We start from the raw sequence: 20,254 nt of genomic DNA, 5'->3' as shown, positions 1-20,254 counted from the left end.
ACCTCCTCTTGGTGTATCTGCTGGGAGAAGGTCACCCCCAAAAGACCTCCTCTTGGTGTATCTGCTGGGAGAAGGTCACCCCCAAAAGACCTCCTCTTGGTGTATCTGCTGGGAGGAGGTCACCTCCAAAGGACCTCCTCTCGGGGTATCTGCTGCTGCTTCCTTACTTAACCCTCGTGCTCTGTTGCGGGCTCAGCAGCGGTGGCAGTCAGTGCAGAAAGTTGCATGTGCACCGTGATGGTTCCCCTTGGCTCCAGCAGCTTTGTGTGCTGCGCAGGACTGGTGGAGGCGCGCAGAGCTGGCTGCTCGGGAGGGCTGTTGTCAGGGCAAGTCGGAGTGACGCTCCCCAGCTGTGCGTGCAAAGCACCGCAACTCCAAGGAACAGGGAGCCAGTGTTCTACAGCTGAAATTCTTTCAGGGTAAATAGGCTGAGAAGTACCGACTCGGGGTTTGCTCCTCTGGGAGCTAATCAGGGAGAAACCCAAAGTCCTGAGCCCGTGGTGGTTGCAAGGCAGATGTACACGTGTTGCGTAGGCGTGTAGCAAACCGGCCGCGGTGGTGCCGGCTGACATCGGGCACTCGGCAAGGCAGCAGGCTTCCTCCTCCTCCTCCTCCTCCTGGGACATCCTTTGGATGCCATTTTGCAGGGGAGCCCTCAAGCTGTGCGTGGGCCTTGTGGACTTTTGCTTCTTCCCCGTGATGCCAGCAGGCGAGAGCTCCGTTTGCCGTCGTGCCGTCAGCTCGGCGCTGTCACGGCAGCCCTGCTTCTTGCACCCAGATGTGCTTGGCTGTCTGCTCACCACTTTGCGTAGAGAAGACGTGCCTGTAGCCGTCCTCTTCCACTAAGCAGAAGTGAGTCTTCTACTCACTGTGGCATGTTCATACGAGAGAGAGATTGTGTCCTTAAAAGCTTGCAATTAAAATGCATAAACCACAGAGGCGAGGGATGGGTGTTGCTGTTTTCTGGAAGCATTAAACTGTGATCTCCTGACATCCAAGGCAGGTTGAACCTCTGAAGCTGCCATCCTTTTCCTTCTCTAAAGAGGATCGTTCTGCCAAGTTTTGAGCCACGCAAATTTTCTAACTTCGAATTTGGCTCAAAATCAAATGTTGTTCGCACTACGCAGACTAGAAAAGGAAGCAGAGCTGGTGAAGGAGAAGTCTTACTAGAAGAGCGTAGTGGAACAGGGACAGACTGCAGGTTGGAGTGAATAGCAAGAGGGAAATGACTCTTCCTTCCTCTCCTTATTTCCTCCCTTCCTTTATTTCCTTCTTTCTGAAATCCTCGCCCTTTATGACCTGTTGTAGGAAGTCTCAGGGCAGGGGGAAGCAATTACAGTGACATTAACTACCCTGCCCCTGCGAGAGGGGTACAGGGGCTCCCATGTCATCTCCGCTGTCCCCAGCCCCTTGTCCTTCCCACGAGAAGGGTCGGGGTTTCGTCTATGCCACAGCAAAACCTGAGCCCACTGGGCTTTGTTGAGTGACATTTTGGGAGGAAACGAAGATATGTGAATTGGAGCTTATTTCCGAAATGGACAGGCAAAAGGCTCCCTGGTTTTCTGTCATTTGCTGATGGGAACGGATGTCATTGTTAGCTGCAAAGCTGGGAAGAAAGCTCCCCTTGCAGGGAGCAAGGGACAGGGGGTACTTTTATATCATCAAATGATGAACTGGAGAGCTGAGGGCAGCATTAACAGCAAATAAGGTCAACCGTTGCCCTTTTAGCTTTTAGAAAATGGTTTTGTGAAACACGTTGAAATTCAGAGTTATCTTTGTCATTTGGAATTATTTGGAAGTTTCACTGAGCGTATCTTTCTGCACTAAGAGCTCTGGCACTTGCCAGGCATGGGTACCAGCGGTTGGTGCTGAGCTGTGCTGACTGTTCAATGAACACCCTGATTTTTATGTACCATGTATAAGATGAGCTTTGTAGAAATCTGGAAAAGATTTCAATATACTAATTTTTTTTTTTTTTTTTTTTTTTTGCTTCTGGTCCATGAATCGGGAAGGAACATAAACACAGACACTGTTTCGAGCCAGTGGTGGCTTTCGAGGGATTTGGGGATGTTTTTCTGAATCGGGTCCCGAGATAGCATTTGAGCATTTGAGCTTTCTGTGACTCAGTTTCCCTGTCTGTATAAGGGGAGGCTGTTATTCTCCTGTAAGGCACCCAAGGTTTACTGATGATAGAAACGCGATTAAGTACTGTTTTGTTTACTGGCTGCACTCGGAAAGAGAGTCCATGGATGCATTAGCAGATGGGTAGGGGAAGGAGTGAGCATCCGTGGCTGTTTGGAGGCATCACCTGCATGTGTTGTATGGCCAGGCTATGCATGTGGTTATTAAAATGTGGTTTTGTGTCTTTATATAGCTGAATGTGGTTCTTCTGTAACTGGAACCCAAGGTGTTCTGCTGTCCCCCAACTATCCAATAAACTATAACAACAACCATGAGTGCATCTACTCCATCCAGACCCAGCCAGGAAAGGGGATCCAGCTGAAAGCCAGGACTTTTGAACTGGAGGCAGGAGATGTCCTGAAGGTAATTCTTCTGTCTCTAGCGATGAAGTGCTACCATGCTGCTCGTGAGAGCAAGACCTGCAAGGAAAGCGATGTTCTAAGCTTTTAATGGAGTTAGCTGAGACCTGACCTCTGGAAAATGCCACCAAGCCCAGACAGTGCCGTGGTAGTCCCTGGAAGAGACCCCTGCTAGGACCACGAGTGGCCAGGAGTGGCTGCTTTGTTACGTGCAACCACTTGCCATGGCGGTTTTGAGGACGGCAGCACCATTCCCACAGACCAGACTGAACTTCAGGCAGGGCAGCTGGGCTAAAATATTGTCTGTGTGTATCCCTCTAAGGTCGGAGCGAGGCACCAGATGCGATCCATCTGTGCCTTCTAGCCCAGGGACACCGTCTGATCGGCGTGTGTCACTGCTGGCCTTGGTTTGCTGTGCCTAAAGCACAGTGTGTCACTGTAGGGGTTCAGCACCTCTGAACTTCAGCGGCTCGTAGCAGTCCTTGGCAGCAGCACGAAGGCGATAGCGAATGTCCCCACGCTTCAGCCTGGCTGCGGATTTGAGGCTTCAGTCTGCAGGTGGATGCATAAACAAATCCTGTATCCGTTAAAAATGTGGATATGTTTCTGTACTGCTGCGTCTTCTGCTGTGAGGTCTTCCCTGAGATGCAGAGATCTGTTGGCATGCCAGGGGTTCTCCCTTTGTAGCTAAACTTCAGTTCTTACCTGCCCAGTTGTACAGGGGGAACTGTTAACACATGAGGAAGCGTGAGGTGGTTAGCATTATTTTTGTGTTTTTAAGAATCAAGGCTGCTTTGTCCCCCAAACGGTTTTATTTAAATGCAGAACTCCAAGCTCAAGCTCTTCAGCTTTCCCATACTCGGTCTTATTTTAATCTGCATTTACCAGTTTCAGGATTCTATATAGGAGGAGACAAATCCAGGCTGAGTTTCTGTTAACCACGAAGAAATGGTTTTGTAGGAGGCATTAATATTACAAGATGTGTGCTGCTGTGCTAAGCCATCTTCCCAGAGAACGCCTCTGTCCTTATTTAAGTGCCATACTTCTGCGCTGCGAGATAGGTGTAATCCACATATTTTCAGCTCACAAATGACTGGAAAGAGAGAGATTTTCAGCTAATGCAAAGAATATACTCGTCGTGAAAAAAAATTTTGTTCTCTCAACAGATTTGTCATCAACTTCTCATCTGCTCACGACAGAAGTTACTATCAGTCTCTGCTAGTGAGAAGTTGCTTTTTACCCTCATAGAGAATCATGCTATCTAAAAGAAAGAAAAAGAGAAAAAGCACCACTATTTGTGTTTTTCTTAAATAATAGCAGGGTCAAGGCACATCTATGAGTCACTGTAGGGAGAAAATGTTTTTCCTGGTAGCGGTGCTGCACCCTTGGAAGAGAATTTAGTTCAGAAAACGCGGCTGTGAGTGCAGCCTAAGCTCGGGTGTTTGGAGGAGGATACGCATCCCCCAGGTCACAAATCCTGCTCCTCAGATGAGCGGCATCATGAAGTCTCAGCAGGTCAGACTCTTAGTTGGGATTAATTTCACTGGTTTCAAAGGAACTGTCCCTATTTGCACTTACGGATGATTTGGTCCCTGAAGTAGCAAATAAAATACGATGATTCCCAGTGTGTGTTTCTTGTTTCCCCCAGGTCTACGATGGCAGCAATAGCTCTGCTCGCCTGCTGGGCTCCTTTAGCCGCTCTGAAATGCTCGGCACCAGCATAAACAGCACTTCCAGCAGCATGTGGCTCGAGTTTATCACCAATAGTGAAAACACAAGTAAAGGCTTTGAGCTGCAGTTTTCCAGTAAGTCTTAGGCAAGGTGGGAATCGAGGTGTAGCGGTGTATTGTTGTGTTACAGTTGCACGACCGGCGGCAACAATCCTTTCCATAAAGATCTTGTCATCTAAAATGGGATTGGGAGTGCGGGAGAGGATTGTGTCTGCAAACCCTTTCTGTTGTGAATGAGGCAACGGTGATACAGAAACTTTGGATCAAAGCCGAGTTACCAGATTTCTGGGATCTTGTTCAAATAGTAATTAAAAAAATACAGATTTTCAGTACAGTGTTTTTCTCTCCAGCAAAAGAAGAAAATATTAATGTGATCTTCTGACTGCTGATGTTAATATCTTCTGACTGCTAAATACCTGATGCAAACAGATGCCGTTTCCCCCGCTCCAGGTTTTGAACTCATTAAATGTGAGGACCCTGGCATCCCACAGTTTGGCTACAAGGTGCACGACGAGGGACACTTTGCTGGCAGCTCCGTGTCCTTCAGCTGTGACCCGGGCTACACGCTGCGAGGCAGCAGGGTGCTGGTCTGCCTGACAGGGGAGCGGCGAGCTTGGGATCAACCCCTGCCGACCTGCGTAGGTGAGACACCTCTGGCTTTTCAGACGTCCTCTCACAAGTGCTCTGCATCTGGGCATCACGCTCAGCACCCTCTCTTCCTCCTTTGCTAACACATACGATGTTAGTTCTGGCCCTGACTGCACCCATCTACAGTACTGAGGACCCTGCTGAGGGTGCTGCGTAAGGCGTCTTCAGATCGAGAGCACTGGTCTCTGCCCAGCTTTTACAAGAGGTCTTAACCTGAAACACTGTGCTCTGAGCACACGTTTGACAAAGGTTTCTTGCAAGGGGACTTGCTGCTCTTCCAGTCCTTGTCCTTTCACTTGAATGTGTGGAACAGCGGCGCTTTCTGATACTGGCAGACATCAGCGTGTGTCCAGGCATCTGGCAGTTCAAAGTCTTGTTCGTGTGAGAGCTACATGACATCTGATCCCAGATTCCGAGACATTTTAATTCCCTCCATCTTTTCTTAGCCAAGTCCCGCGCTCCCTTTTACCTGTAGCTCTCCTCTTGCTTGGAAAATTCTGCTACTAACTTTTGTGTGTCTAAACAAAGCGCTCTTGGTCTGTTCCTTCACAACTTCATGATTATTTAGCATGTCCAGGACGTGGTGAAGCTCCTGCAGACTTCATCCTCTGAGAGGTCTCAACAGCCAGCAGGCTGCTGTCATGGTTATAAGTGATGTGCTCAGACGTTGGCACTCTGTATTCTCCCGTGAGCTAGGACCATTCTTTATGTGGTAACTCTCTGCTGAATTTTAGCCTTAATTATTGAGGTAAAAAGACCAATTTCTGTGATTTATGCGTCTTAACCTTTACCCTCTTTGCTATACATACGTTATATATGAATGGTTGTGTCTGAGCACGTGGAAACTTAGAGAATTGTAATGGATACGGTATGAAAATATATGCAAAATTCTCACGTTCCTTTGAAGTTCATTTAGCAGGTACATACATATGCTGGCTTCTTCATTTTGTCACACGGATGAGTCATTTTGCAGATACAAGCAGAAGAATCGAGCTCTTTCACCCCACGTGTGTGCACCGGGGAAAGCAGGATGCTGGCAGGCTCTGCCCTCACTCACTACGAGTTAAAAAGGTGGAGGGAAGCTTTGACAGCATGTCAGATGTCAGGAACGAGCACAGAAGTGCAGAGTTATGCTGATAACTCAGTCTTTTAGCTGAATTAAATCACTCTCTTCATCTTTGTTTTGTAGGTTCTAAGTATCTCTTTGAAACGGCAAGAAATACTCCCTGTTGTATTCGTAGGATGAGATTTGCATTGTTGCCAAGCAAGAATCGTAGTATGTCATGAATCTTCTCACTAAGCCGTATGTTTCTTTCAGCCGAGTGTGGGGGTACTATCAAAGGAGAGTCGTCGGGACGGATCCTGTCTCCCGGCTACCCAACGCCCTACGATCACAATCTGAATTGTATTTGGACCATAGAGGCAGAAGCCGGTTGCACCATCGGGTGAGTTGGGCCAGGTTCTCGTAGCTGGGTTTTTCTTTCCATGTACAGCTTATTTTTCCAGAAGCCCATCCCTAATTCCGTCAGGCGGGTAGCGGGGATACCCTGTCACTTCGCGAGTCCCCAGCAAAGGAGCAGGTGCTGGTTTGTCCCCTTGCTGGGTCAGGAGCGGTGTCACGTCTCCTTTCCCTGAAGCTTTTTAGCCCCGTATGGCCTCTGCCTGTAACAGCTCTGGTGCCCTGGGGGGTGACACCAAGTGACAGTGCCGTTGCCGCCTGTGGTACGACTGTATTAAAATAACATCCGAGAGGTTTTACCTGCGTCTGCAGTGTAAGTGATTTTCACCCCTTTCCTTACCGGGATGCATTCAGAAACAAACCTTTTCCACCAGATTAACATGGAATTTCCCAACAATGTTTAACACGTGTCCAAGCGGCATAATCCCGAAGTAAGGAAGGAATACGTATAAAGCTGCTTGGATGGTTGCAGCCCAGGAAAGGATAATGGAAGTGATGGGTTTGGTTTGTCTCCCATTGGCGTTGCCAGAGAAAATTAACGCTGAAGGGGGATGCGCTTTGCCACGTTACGTGTGCGAGGGTCCTTCAGAGGTGAGTTGGCAGCTGGAAAACGGAGACCACAGCACTTAGCCTTCGCCTTCTAATTGCATTGTTTTGTTTTTGTTTTACTAATAAATAGAACATATACAACGTGATTATCCTCCCAAAGGAAAGACTCAGGATGGTTTCTCAACATCTGGTCTGTGCAGAGACCCAAGACTGTGTTCTCCTTCTGCTCCTCTGACTTCTCTCAGTGTCCTGTTGACACTTTCCTGTTAGAAAATGGCAGTTTGAAATTTAATTTGTTTAGAAGTGAATTTGGCAGTTAGGTAAGCACGGTATTGCGAACATTTGGCTCATAAAGTTAGTGCAGCCACCAGCAGAATCCAGGCAGTTCCCTGCTCTCTGGTCCTTCATCCGTGATCCCTGCTGCTTACCCACTGTTCCCACGCTGAAGTTTGCCCAAGCCCTGCCAAACCGTTGCGGCACGCTGCCCTGTGTGTACCTACACGCTTCAGTCCAGTACAGCCAGCTCTGACAGAAACCTGAAGTGTATTGGCAAACAGAGTTTTTGCTGAGTGATGGGACTTGAGGGGGAGAAATGTAGATTATAAGGTCTGTTCAACAACAGTCCTCTTCTCCCACGACCTCCTGTCGTGATTTCTAGTGCTTGGTAGCTGTGTGTCGGCCCCGTTTCTGGGCTGACCTGAGGTCTGCGGCTGTTCCAGCTCTGTGCTCCTTCGTTCTTGGTGCCCTTTTATCTCCACCGGAGCTTCCTTGCTGCATCAGCACTCAGCATCTCTTCAGCGGAGACTGTTACATTGAGCTCTGTGGTGCGTTTAGTTGATGGATTTGTGCTGGCGATGGATTTGGTCCAGTATTTTCATTTTTACTTAATGCAGAAATTTCCTCCATTACCTCTGCTCTTCGGTGTGGTTCAATAATGGATGGTTTCTGGTATGAACAGAGGAGAAGGAGCATAGCCGATGCAGCTTAATTCCTGTACAGGCAACTTCCAGTTGTCTCATCTTTTTTTTATTCTCCTGTAAAAGATTCTGAGGAATCTGAAGATTTTTGTAGGACAAAGCAGAGAGGAGAGGTCCCCTCTTCTCTCCCCACCTCCAGAAGCATCCGAGCCCGCCTCAGCAGGTCAGCTTGGCTCTCGCACGCCGTCCCTGCCGCCTTCCCCGGCAGCGCTCGGGCGGGCAGAGCTGGGGGGTTGCATTTGCAGGAGCTGCCAGAGGCTCGGAAGGGGCCAAGGCTGACATGGAGTGATGCCAGGCAGCACCATGGGCAATACACCTTGCGACCCACCCCCCCACCCCACCCCCACGTCATCAGAGATGAGAGCTCCCTTCTTCTGTTCCTTTCTTCAGCAGCTCAGACAGAACAGATGATCTCTGGGTAGTTGAGAGAGCACATTTTCAGCAACTTCATTTTTATGGTAATCCATTGGAAAAAATAATCCTCTTCACGCATGATACAATTGTATAATGCTCTCATTTATAACTTACATTAAAATTAATCACCAGAGCTTTTTTTTTGAATAAAGCTGTATCTGCACGGAACGAGGGGAAGGAGAGAAAGAAAGAAAAATTAGTCTGCACATTATTTCCATGGAAGTTGAAGGGTTGGACTTCAAGAGAGGATTCATTTTGTGCGTGTGCAAACACGCGCGTGCCTAAAATTACATCTAAAATGACTTGGCTTATCTGAGGCTCGGGAGAGAAGGAAGCAGAAGTGGGAGGGTATGAAATGAATGAAACTTGCCTTCAAGTGCTGCTCGCAGAGCTGAGAGGAGGGGATATATGCAGTTAGAAGTGGCAGTGGCATTTTATTGTAGAGCGGTGGTCTCGGTGTCATAAAAGAATTTCTTGATATTGCTAATCCTTGTTCAATGGGTGCTGTATTGACAGGTGCCATTTTTCCGTCTCATCTAGAAATAGGAAGGAGAGTATTGGGATGTTCCCGTTCGCTTCTGTGGAGGTTTTTAGGGACGTAACGCTTCATAGCTGTGAAATTTGGGAAGCAGCAGGCAGCCCTGCAGCACCATTAGCCTCAGCCCTGCGGCGCTGGTGCAGGTGCTGCGGGCGTTCAGTGCCGCGGCCAGCTCCAGATGGGAGCCCAGCCTCCTGCGCAGCGGAGCCAAGGTGGGGCAGCCGGAGCTTGGGTGGGAATCGCCAGCAGCAAGAGCCTCAGGTTGCTCGGTGAGGTTGTGGGGATGCTTGCCGAAGAGCTGGGGCTGAATGGCTCGTCAACCGTGATGCAGATTGTCAGTGCAGGGCTGGTCTCTCCTGCTCTCTGCTCCTGGCTAAGCTGAGACAACTTTCCCTCTATCACATAAAAATATATCTCTCCAGAATTCCTAATTTTCTTTTTTCTGCGTTTTCATGCATGCAATTGCAGAAAATTGCAGAGTGCAAGAATTAAACCCTCTTCCCCTCCATTGTCTGCTAAACCAATGTCTCTGTCTTGTCTTAAATGAAGCCCTACTGGGAACAGAACTAAGCTGATAGAAAAAACGTATTGTTTGGTCACAGATATGCCGAAGGAAGAGATTGATTTGCCCCAGAGCATGCCACTTTTCTTAATAAAATCAACTGTCCCGATAGACTCCTGAACCAACTGGCACTGGACAGCCTGTGCCCTGCCCCTGTGTTGTCGTGGTTATTTCCTCGTGGTGAAGCCTTGTCTGCATGCTGTTTCTTTAAAATAAAAATAAAAAAATGAAAGGTGTGACCTCTGTAGGCAGCCTTGGTCCCCTTGGCAGCTTGGAGCCAGCGGCGAGCTCTCCCAGGCGGTGGCAGCCCCAGAGTGTCCCCCCACCCCAGGTCAGTCCCCAGCAGCATCTCCCCGTTTCTGAGGTCTCCAGCAATGGGTTTTCTCTGGCAGTTTTGGCTAACTAGAACCAATTTGCCTGAGAACAAACGTCATCAGGCCAGCACACCTGTGGAGAACACCTCTGCTAGGATCCATTCTTCTTTTCCTCAAGCCTGGCTTTTTTTCTCTTTGCTCAAGGTCTCTGCTGGGTAGATTTATGATACAGCTCTTTTGGTTTCTGTTGGATTCTGTGGACACCATTTTGTTGCTGAGTACATTGTGGTGGGATTATTTTTTTAATTTTTTTTGCCTTTTTTCCCCCCTTTTTATGGTTCTGCCTGATTTATTTATGTTTTCCCCGGATAAATAGGAAAGCAGCCAAGGGAATGCTTCCTCCTTTTCCTTCGCCGGCTGTCAGGATTTTAAGCACAGCACCTGATTGTTTTATTTTTTGCAGATTTTTCTCGGTGCCGTTTATAGATTTCTGTCCCCGTTTCAAACCGGCGTGCCTGGAGTGACCCAGTGGTAGCCTGGTTTCGTTGTATCAGATTGTATTTCCCCCAGTGATAATGTGGCAATGAAAAACGGAGGCAATTAAATACCTTCTCTTTGGTCGGCATCATAAGTGCAGGAGTGAAAGGGACCGAGCCCTGATGTATCGCAGCCTTTAGCTGATAACTCCCTTGGGTGGGACAATAATCACGGCAGTATCTTAGGCTTAGATGGTACTTCTGATCTTGAAAGATCCCAAAACTCCGTGCAAAGCCTGGACCCATCTGCTGGGCACCCTCCCACAGCAGAGGTTGGTGTGGTGGGGAGGAGTGCAGTGATAGCCCCCCCAGCCCAGGGTGGGAAGAGAGGAGCATCCCGCCAGGGTTGATGCTGTCCTGTCCCAGAGTGCCACCACTTCTCCTGGACACAGAGGGGACTTCTGCTCGTGTCCCATCCCTTGAGGTCCATCATCGCTGGTACTGGAGTGAACTCCCTTGCCACGATGATCCCTGCCAGCATCTTGGGCTTTCCCTGGGGAATTTTCTGTAGAAGTTCCAAACGGGCACAGCCCTGGTGTAGTTTAAAAGCAGAAGACGAGCTCCAAGGACCACTGCTGCAGGCGGTTCAGGACAAAGGAGCGTTTGCTGCATACGCTGCGGGCCTTGCAGCCCTCTCTCCAGGGCAGACAAAATTACAAAATACACAGAGTAAGGAAATGAAATCTGCATTCAGAGCATTGTCATAGATACCTCGTTGAGAGCACAGGGTAATTTCATTGCCAGTTTCTTAATCTCTGTTTTCTCTCTGTTCCCTTCCTGGTGTGGGTTTTGGAGAGCTGGCTCATGCTGCCTCACTTTTTCTTTATTTCTTGCTGAAGTTATTCTGTTAACTGATCTAGATACGGTTTTGCAATATCCAGAGTGGTGTAAAACATATCAAAATCCTCAGAGGTGCTGCAGTCCAGCATTCAGAATTCACACCCCGCTGTTTGCACACCCTGTTCTGCCCCTTTTTATTAACCTCTGGGGCAATTAACACCCTGGTAAGGGTTTCTTTTCCAGCATGATGCTGTTTTAATTAAGAGTGGTGTTGGTTGTTTCCTTTCCATTTTTTTCCCCCCAGTACACAAGATTAGCTTGGTGCCAGAAGCAAATTCTTTGATCTGAGTGCTGGTAACAAAAATCAATGCGTTTTTATCAGTAGATGCTGGCTCCTGACCATAAGCTGTTCCTTGCAGGGCACCAAGGAAGGGAAAAGGACAGCCAAGGTTGTTGCTGTGTGCAGCGTAGGGACAGTGCGTGAATTAGATGAATATATGTAAGTTGCCTGAAGGGACCCCAGCACATTTTCTAATTCTGTTTCGAGTAAGTTTCTCAATACTTCTGTGTTTTTCTGTTGATAACAGATCGATAGTGAAACTCTGGACAACCCCCCGGTCCTCCCCGTCACAGCCCCTGCACCTCACTGCTGCAGGTTTCCTATGTGTCCTTGACTCAGCCTTTTGTCTGTGTGACGGCTACTCATTGCAATGTCCGAGCATCTTCGGTGTAAAACCAACTGTGATATTCTTGCTAGGGACATTTCCGCTGCCCACAGTGGACTTCTGGACCTTTAACTTGTTCCTCAAAATTTTAGGAGAGATTAGTAGTTTTGTTTGGTCAGGAGAGAACACCCAGAAAGGACCCAACTTTTTGCAAAACATTAGTGTCTGTGACTCAGTTGGTTTTTTATTTATGGCTGTGTTTTATTAGGGAGGCATGCAACTAAGGTGTCTGGGGGTTTAGAGACCGAGTTTTCTAGAGGGCTAGAGTACTTGGCCCAAGCTGAGCTGCAGATAACGGGAGAGAACGCATTCCTTGTGGGCCACGCTGCCTTGTGTTGGTGCCAGTCACGTTCCTGATGCTTTCAGAAAAAATAAAAAGGCAGAGCCTTTGTGGTCTGACTTCCAGTTCCTTTTGCCCCACAGGCTCCACTTCATGGTTTTCCACACTGAGGAGTTCCACGATGTGCTGAGGATCTGGGACGGTCCGGTGGAGAACGGCATCCTCCTGAAGGAGATGAGCGGATCCAGCTTACCCAGCGATGTCCACAGTACTTTCAACTCTGTCATCTTGCAGTTCAACACCGATTTCTTCACAAGCAAGCAGGGCTTTGCTGTGCAGTTTTCAGGTAGGCTTTACCTTGTGTCCTCAGCGTTGTCCAAACCCAAGCTTTGCTGAAAAGTGATTCCAGGTCTGTCTACAAGTACTGATGGCGAGCAGATGGTATTGTGTTGAACGTGGTAGCAGGAGCTGTGCGGTCTACCAGCTTCCAGCTAAAACACGAAGTGTCTTCCACCTTTGGGTGCAGTCTCTGCAAATAGAGAAAAACTCTTGTATTTTATCCTTGCAATGCAGGTGAATTCTGTGCTCCCCTCCACTACGGTCACCTTCACAGTGGTGAACTTGGCAGCAAGATGCAGAGCAGTACGTTGTGGAATACATGAGGAATTACAGATATTTTCCACCACGTTCCCACAGGTCCCATAGAGGCACCGTTATGCAGGCAACTTCCTTCAGGCATTCCGAGAGCAGTTGGTCAGTGGTCTCTGAAAACCCAGTCTATTTAAAATCCCTAAAATTGGATCCCCTGGGATGAAGATCACAAAAAGCTCTGTTGGCTGTAGGGGATGTCATTGTACGCAGCAGCACTACGTGTAATGCAACTGCAGTCTGTCATTGACAAAGTCCTGGCCGTTGTTACCTAAGACTCAGGCTTGCAAACGCATTAATTTCAATCGTGTTAGGGTAATGTATGTCAGCATTCACATGGAGGTTTCCAGGATGCAGGTCTTCACTGACATGTCCAGTAACCGACCAACAGATGCCTGTTTTGGAGACGGTAGTAAAGAGGGAGGCTGCTGGGTGAATGGTGGTAGGACCTTCGTGGGGCTCAGACACATCTCAGCATCAGAGCTCATTGTGTCTCTCCCAAGCTTTTGCCCAGAGGTTTCTGTTGAGGCTGCCTTGCGTAGTTGAGAGTAGGCCAGCTCTTCGGGAAGAGTTTGTGGTGGGTACAAGAGCTTTTGGGATGACCACAGGAGAGCTTTGTGTCACCCAGCAGAGCTCTGCCGTCCTCCTCCTTTGCCAGGCTTGTGTCTCAGCCTGTCAGGAAGGACCAGACTGGGCTGGCAACTCGCTTATCTTCAGTTGCGCAGAGAGAGAGGGATTTCCTCTGGCTCTGCTAGGAGCAGCTTTCTCCAAACTGCCTAGGTGTAACAGACTCTCATCAACTTAGTAGGAAATAAGCTCTGCTCCCCTGCCTGACACGGAGCTGGGCTGTATTGAATGCTCCTGCTCAAAGCCGTTGTTCACGAGGTGTGACTAAGTAGTCAGACCTAAGCTCAGAAGTACACAGTTTTGGATCTTGTGAACGTGAATGATCTATATAAGCTTGCAAAACCTCTATGGCTCTAGGACTTCCCTTGGCGTTCAGTAGTGGCGGTGTTGACAGCCCTTGCGCTCAGCTGTGCTGCCTGCCCCCAGCTGGGAAGGAGCTGAGGGGGTCATCTCGTGCCTCAAAGGGACGTGGCAGCGAGACACGTGCGTTTCTAAAAGGTCAGGCTTGATGCTTCACAGGGCTAAAGGCTAAATTGCTCTGCCAGTCAAGGGAAGTGAAAAGTGCTAGTGGATTAGTTTATTTTGCAGCATGTGTCTGACACAGGAATCTATAAAAATGCCGTGTAAGATCAGTGGATGTCTGGACTTATTAAGTAAACATGCATGTGCACAATTATACATCAAACTTGCACTCTGTGTAGTGCACTTGAACTTGCCATTCCCCAGAGCCTTTACCAGCTGGAGTGGCAGATGCTCAGTGCAAAGTAAAAACCAGTTTTTGAGTGTGTGGCAACTTGAAGGGATACTGAAGGAGGAAGAGAGATGGAGAATGCAGTCCTCGCTTGGGTGTCCGTTGAAGGACAGAGTCTAAGTACAGCCAGTGCTGTAAGCCTGTATTAAACATAAATCTGTATATTAAATGTATGTATTCAATATTCTTCAGTTTCCACTGCTACTTCCTGCAATGACCCAGGAATTCCCCAGAATGGGAGCCGGAGCGGTGACAGCAAAGAGGCTGGTGACTCCATCATCTTCCAGTGTAATCCAGGATACGCTCTGCAAGGGGAAGCCAAAATCACCTGCGTGCAGATTGAGAACAGATTCTTCTGGCAACCAGACCCTCCCTCCTGCACAGGTATGAAGGTGGGAGGATGAACATCCATCCTCCCATTGCACTGGCTTCCCTGCCCCGTGTCACTGCAAGGCTTCTGTATCCAAAGGGGACGAGTCCCACCTGGGTTGAAGAGATGTATGACAACGTCTCAGGTAGCTTCCTCATAGAACTACTTTTTGAGGTTTATCCCCGGAGCATCTGGGACAATGAGAATCTAGTTCATGCTGGAAGCTCTCAGGACATACTGTAATGTAAGTGATGATATTTAACCTGACAAGTCAAAATTAAAGGCTTCTTTAAAACTCAGGTTGGTAGAGAGGATTGGGGTCATGGGTGAATAATTTCTGCATGAGGAGACAGCAAATTCTGTCATGAGAAAGAGCTATCTGACATTTTCTTTGAGATCGTAAAGTAATAAAAGAAGCTCATAAAAATGATTCTTTTTAATATGTCCAGAACACATAAAAATAGTCATGCTAAGCACATTGCTAAGAGCAATAAACATCAAATTGGCTGGCCAATTAAATGCTAGCCGCAAATTACTTACCTGTAACCTTCATTCCTGTTCATGCACTGTTATCCCAAGCAAGCAAAATCAATTAATTCTGTTTCTAACTTCTGATTTAATACCAGCTAGGAAACTTCTACAGCCTGCACAGGATTTATGCTCCCTGCAGGATGACTTGGTTTCTGAATGACTAGCTCGATGATCTAGTGTGGCACCCTTTCAGCGTGATAGAGACAGTCGTTTTCGTCTTCCCGCAGCTAGAACTAAATCATATTGTTGCATGTCATGCCCATCTTGTCATTCTCCTAGCGAGTTTTCTTTCACACCAGACGCTGGGCTCTCGGTCCTCTTCAGAGGAATGTAGCTGGTGCCTTAATCTTGGTGTGGGATGAATTCCTATGGGTCGTTTCCAGTTTGACACGGGATATTGTCTTGGGTCCTTTTTGAACAGGAGTCTGGCTGTCTTGGTTTAGGAGTCGCTGCTTTCAGCTTTTCGCAGAGCTTATGTCTTGCTCGTTCCTTCTATTCAGCGACCAAGTATTTGGAGGAATAACCAGTGGCCAGAGAATCTCAGTTTTATAGTAACTGTGTTACAGACTGTCTAGTTAGAGCTGAATTGGAAAACGGGGTTTAATTTAGGGCTTGGATTTTATGTTTGTATTTAACATTTCAAATATCTTTCCACGTCTTCATTGTACGGCTTCGGGAGTCCCTGAACAGTGTGGGCTGAACTGGAACCTCACAGCTGAAACAGCCCCCAGAGGTTTGGGGCATTTGAAGTCTGGATGCTGGTGCACCTCCAAACAGCTATGGCTTGGACCAGTTTCAGGTTTAAATCCTTTGGAGACTATGGGTTGGATTTTCAAAGAAATCAGAGGGTATTGAACAGTCATCTCCCCTGGGCTTTTCAAAAACGAGTCTGTATGGAATCACGGAACTGCTTGTGTTGGAAGGGACCTTAAAGATCATCTAGTTTCCAACCCTGCTGCCATGGGCAGGGACACCACGTATCTCCTTTAGTTTTACCATGTATATACTTTAGTTTCTTCTGAGTTTTCCCCTGACTTTACAATCTGGAAGAGGAATGCACCCTAAAGGTTGAGGTAAACGGAGACAGAATAGATGCTTGTGGTTCGTGCAGGTTATTTGTGCGTGACCTTCAGCTAAACTCTTCGCTGTCTGTGCTGTGGTTGCCTTGTCCCTTCCAGAAGGGTACCGGTTCTCGGTGCCTGCAGAGCCTGCGATGGGACTTGGCTGAAGAAGCTGCTCTGGGGCCTTGGAGAAGGCTCTCTGCTTCAGTCCCTGCTGCGATCCTTGCAGAACGGCCCCACTACATTCTACCTCACACCTGGAGGTTCTTGTGTATTTATAAAAGCCCACAGGATAAAGACACACACTGGCTCCTTCCTGGAAGATCCTTCCAAGCTGCGTTCAGTCATGCCTGTGCTAGTCCATCTCCCGCTCGCTGTTTGCCGTGCCGTGGGCTGGTTGGTGTCAGCCACCCGGGGGGAAGGCGGGCTGTGCTCCCCCCTCTCACCCCATCCCAAACCTGGGAGGACGGGGCTGAGCAACGGGGGCAGTCGAGGAGCATCAGCTCTCATGAAGAGACTGCAGAAGGGCTTGACAGTAATCAATCAGTCATGAGTATTTGCTACAGTAGAAATATATGCAGGCGTTTTCAGCCTGAAAAAAGTAATAATTGATTTTTCAATCAAGTTAGCATTTAATGTGTTGGTAACTGTAATAAAGACGAACAAGCCATTAGTCCCAGACAGCATGTTTTCACTTACTTAGCAACTATCTAGACTTTGACCAGGAGTTGCCTAAATAAATGGAACAGAGAAGCATAAAGCATCTCTCCTCCCGGTTGCTTGCTTAGATAGATAGCTTATGAAGTTTGCAGGAGCATCTATAGCTCTGTGTGTGTGTGTGTGTGTGTACACGAACACCCTCTGGAATAACAGCCCTCATCTCCATAAGGGCCACTGCAGACCCTTGTGATACATATCTGACATGTGCCAGCCTTGCACGCCGCCTCCCTCTCCCCTTGTCTATCCATATCTCTCCTTCTCCCTCCCTTCTTCTACTGTTTTCCGAGTTGCTCTTAAGACAAAGCCTCACCCCTTTGCTTGATTTCCTTCAGCTCCCTGTGGAGGCATCTTGACAGGACCGGCAGGAGTGATCTTGTCCCCGCAGTACCCGGAGCCCTACCCGCCGGGGAAGGAGTGTGACTGGAAGCTGACCGTCTCCCCCGACTATGTCATTGCCCTGGTGTTTAACACGTACGTAGCGGGGAGCTCCTAGCTTCCCCTTCGGTGCCTGCCCATGGGGACAGGGAGGGGGTGGCAGCGGTGGGGTGCTGACTGGGTGAACTGGGTCCGCGTGTGGGTCCGTTCCTGTCTGAAGGAACCAAACCGAACCTGGTAGGACTGGCCCGTAGTCCTGGGTAACCTTTTCCCAGATGTTACCTGAATTTGGGGAAGGTACACAAATTTCAGCAGCAGCTCCTCTTTGCTATGACATGGGTTTGACAGAACATAACCATGCAGCAGCACTGGCTCGTGGTGCTGTGGTTGTGCTCTGGGCTGCATCACCAGCCCCGGGTTCCTGACGTCTGGAACGGAGGCAGAAATGTCCTGTGCTTAGCTGAGGAGCAATTCTGGGGCAGCAGCAGTCCCTCGGCTGTGTAGTTGTACAGCCCAGCAAGACCACAGCCTGCTCCAAGCACCCTTCCTTTGGTCTTGCAGCTTCAGTTTGGAGCCTGGCTATGATTTCCTTCATATCTATGATGGCCCCGATTCACTCAGTCCCCTGATCGGAAGCTTTTACGGCTCCCAGATACCCGAGAGGATAGAGAGCAGCAGTAACAACCTCTTCCTCGCTTTCCGAAGTGATGCATCGGTCAGCAACGCTGGATTTGTCATTGACTACACAGGTAAGAGCTGTCTGGGGGTGCCCCTGCCCCAGCTGACTCAGCAAATACACGAGATGTTACCTGCACTTATTCTCAGGTTAAACCACCAGGCTGGACCAAGTGGAAAAGGCTCTAGACACTGTGGAATCTCTTTTCAGGCAGTTTTGCTGCCTTCCTGGAAGGGAAAATTGGGAGTTGAAGAGAGGGGATCCTGCAGGCAGGCAGAAGAGCCAGGGTACATAAAGTAGATATAAGCAGCGTTAAACGGGCTGAGAGTCACGTGTGGCTGCTTCTGTGCAGGGCTTTCATTAACAGAGAAGAGTTTTTACGGTTTGGGGGTTTTTTTGTTCTTTCTTTAAAGAAAACCAAGGGAGGTTCCCAGAGAGTAGTTATTTATGTACAGGCTGTAGTCTGTATAATCTATCTTGCTCCACACTGCATTTAAGTAACTCTGACTTTTAGTGAGGAGAACATGCTGCTTCATTGCAATTTGAGCTTTCAGCATACTAGGGAGTGCTGAACTGTTAACTGGTTATTAGGCGTGCTCCGCATTGCCATGGTAAGATTTATTCTTAGTGACAAGAGCGGCTCTGTCCAAGAAAAGGAGGTGCAGGCGTACATATCCAACATGGGATCTGGGTTTGAATCCTTGATCCTGACGTTCAGGAGTGTACCAGATGACTGGGTGGCTGTATCGAGAGGCAGGGATCGTGGAGGTGGATGCTCAGCTCTCTTGAGTCAGTGGAGCTGTCCTGAAATCTGTGCATTTTGCTTCACTTCAGATTTGAAAGCATCTACTGAAAAATTTGCTGATAATTAGTAAGACGAACAGAACAGTTCGCAGGTATCTGTGCTATGAGAGCAGTGGCTTCTTTTCCTTGCTTGCTTGAGGAGGAGGTAAAACACTGGAATGGTGAGAGACAGGGACAGGGGTGAGAGCTTTGCCTGAGTGCTTTTAGCTGTCACTGGAGTGAGCTGAGAAGTGACAGACCTGGCACTGCTATTCTGGGAGATGGGGGGGGGGGGAAAGGGAGGCTTTGGCAGGTATGTTCCTTGTTTGTACGTCGGGTAGGTGGAAGAATGAAGTTGTTACAAACCGTAGTAAAAAACGCGCTCTGAAAAGCTGGATCCGATGAGCTGGGATTATGCAGAATGGAGAGAAGGCTTAAAAACTGGGGGGGGAAAAAACAGAAACAAAAAATTCTTCCAGCCTGCTCTGGCCTATATAGACTAGTTTGCAGCGTGAGAACAAAGCATTGATGGCTTCAGATGCACTGGCTGCAAGCCACTGTGAAAGCACGGCTGTGCAACCACAGCATAGGCTGTGAAACGGGCTGCTGGACCGCGTTGGCTCAACTTTGTGCTGCGGGAGCAGCGACAGCGTGTGCTGGAGAGCTGATGGGTGCTGCTGCTGCGCCGTCAGCGCTGCTGCTGCTTCCTCTGTGTGCTCGGGCAATTCTCTCTTCCTAGATCCTATCTCTGGGCTGCGGTTCCTGCTTTTGAATCTACCTGACCGGTGGTTAAATGACAGTGAAGTGACAATTCTTATTAGTTTGTGCTGAGCAGATGAATGTCCCTCTAGTAAAGTTATGAAACAGTAAGACAAAGACAATTAGCGCTGCTGAAGATGCACGAGATCAATTTTTTTCTGCTCTCATTAGAACTGATTGTACTAAAAGTGAAGTCCGAGGTTTTTTCTTTTCTGCTTTATTTTTGGGCAGCCAGAAAGTATTTAAGAAATTAAATCTCTTTAAATTATGGTGGTTGTGTGGTGCATTTTTCTCCTAAACACTCCTACATACTTCCCACAAAGCCTACATACTTCCCACGTGTTAGTCACGCCTACATACTTCCCACAAAGCCAGACTGCTGGGAGAAAAGACCGAGGCTTTAAGTTTGCTCATTAATTTCCCCACGCTTTAAAAGGAACCTGGGATTCAAGTCTGAGAAGCGGCAGAAAAAAAGAACTTTGGGGGATGGAAGGAGGAAGAAAAGAAATGCAGGAGGGAGCATGTGTGAAAGAAAATCAAATAGCGAGCTCGGCTCCTTGCCAGCCTGGAATCCCAAGTACAGTTCAAAGACACCGGCTTCTCTCAGCCATCCCATTGTGTTTGGCCAGTGCTGCAGCCCGGGCGGGCTTCTGCCCCTATAGCTCCCTAAATACTGTATATCACCTGTGTCAGCTGTATGGGGGATACTCTGAATTACCGGGGGCTTTGTAGTCCTCTTCTGGTGATGTTTGGGGGGGCGGGGGGAAGGCGAAGCAGCCATCTGTCAGTGCCTTCTTAAAATCCTGCATCTTCTCTGGGACTGGGACCGTTGTGCTAGCCTGCAGCTATGGTGTGTCGGGTGAATTTCAAACAGCCTCAGCACTTCATCTGAAATTGTTTC

General features: G+C 48.4%; 1 protein-coding gene across 1 annotated transcript in view; it reads left to right on the top strand.

Moving 5' to 3' along the window:
* CSMD2 (CUB and Sushi multiple domains 2) overlaps window positions 1-20,254 on the top strand; it is a 305,956-nt gene that overhangs the window by 201,145 nt on the left and 84,557 nt on the right. The window contains exons 22-29 of the mRNA XM_056332990.1: window positions 2,375-2,544; window positions 4,189-4,345; window positions 4,721-4,912; window positions 6,237-6,363; window positions 12,196-12,398; window positions 14,271-14,462; window positions 17,093-17,231; window positions 17,697-17,884. Coding sequence (XP_056188965.1) covers window positions 2,375-2,544; window positions 4,189-4,345; window positions 4,721-4,912; window positions 6,237-6,363; window positions 12,196-12,398; window positions 14,271-14,462; window positions 17,093-17,231; window positions 17,697-17,884 — 1,368 coding nt within the window. The remainder of the gene's footprint in view (window positions 1-2,374; window positions 2,545-4,188; window positions 4,346-4,720; window positions 4,913-6,236; window positions 6,364-12,195; window positions 12,399-14,270; window positions 14,463-17,092; window positions 17,232-17,696; window positions 17,885-20,254) is intronic.

This window comes from Falco biarmicus, chromosome 3 (genome assembly GCF_023638135.1).
Source record: "Falco biarmicus isolate bFalBia1 chromosome 3, bFalBia1.pri, whole genome shotgun sequence".
NCBI classification, from domain to species: domain Eukaryota; kingdom Metazoa; phylum Chordata; class Aves; order Falconiformes; family Falconidae; genus Falco; species Falco biarmicus.
This window is presented reverse-complemented; position numbering and strand designations above follow the sequence as displayed.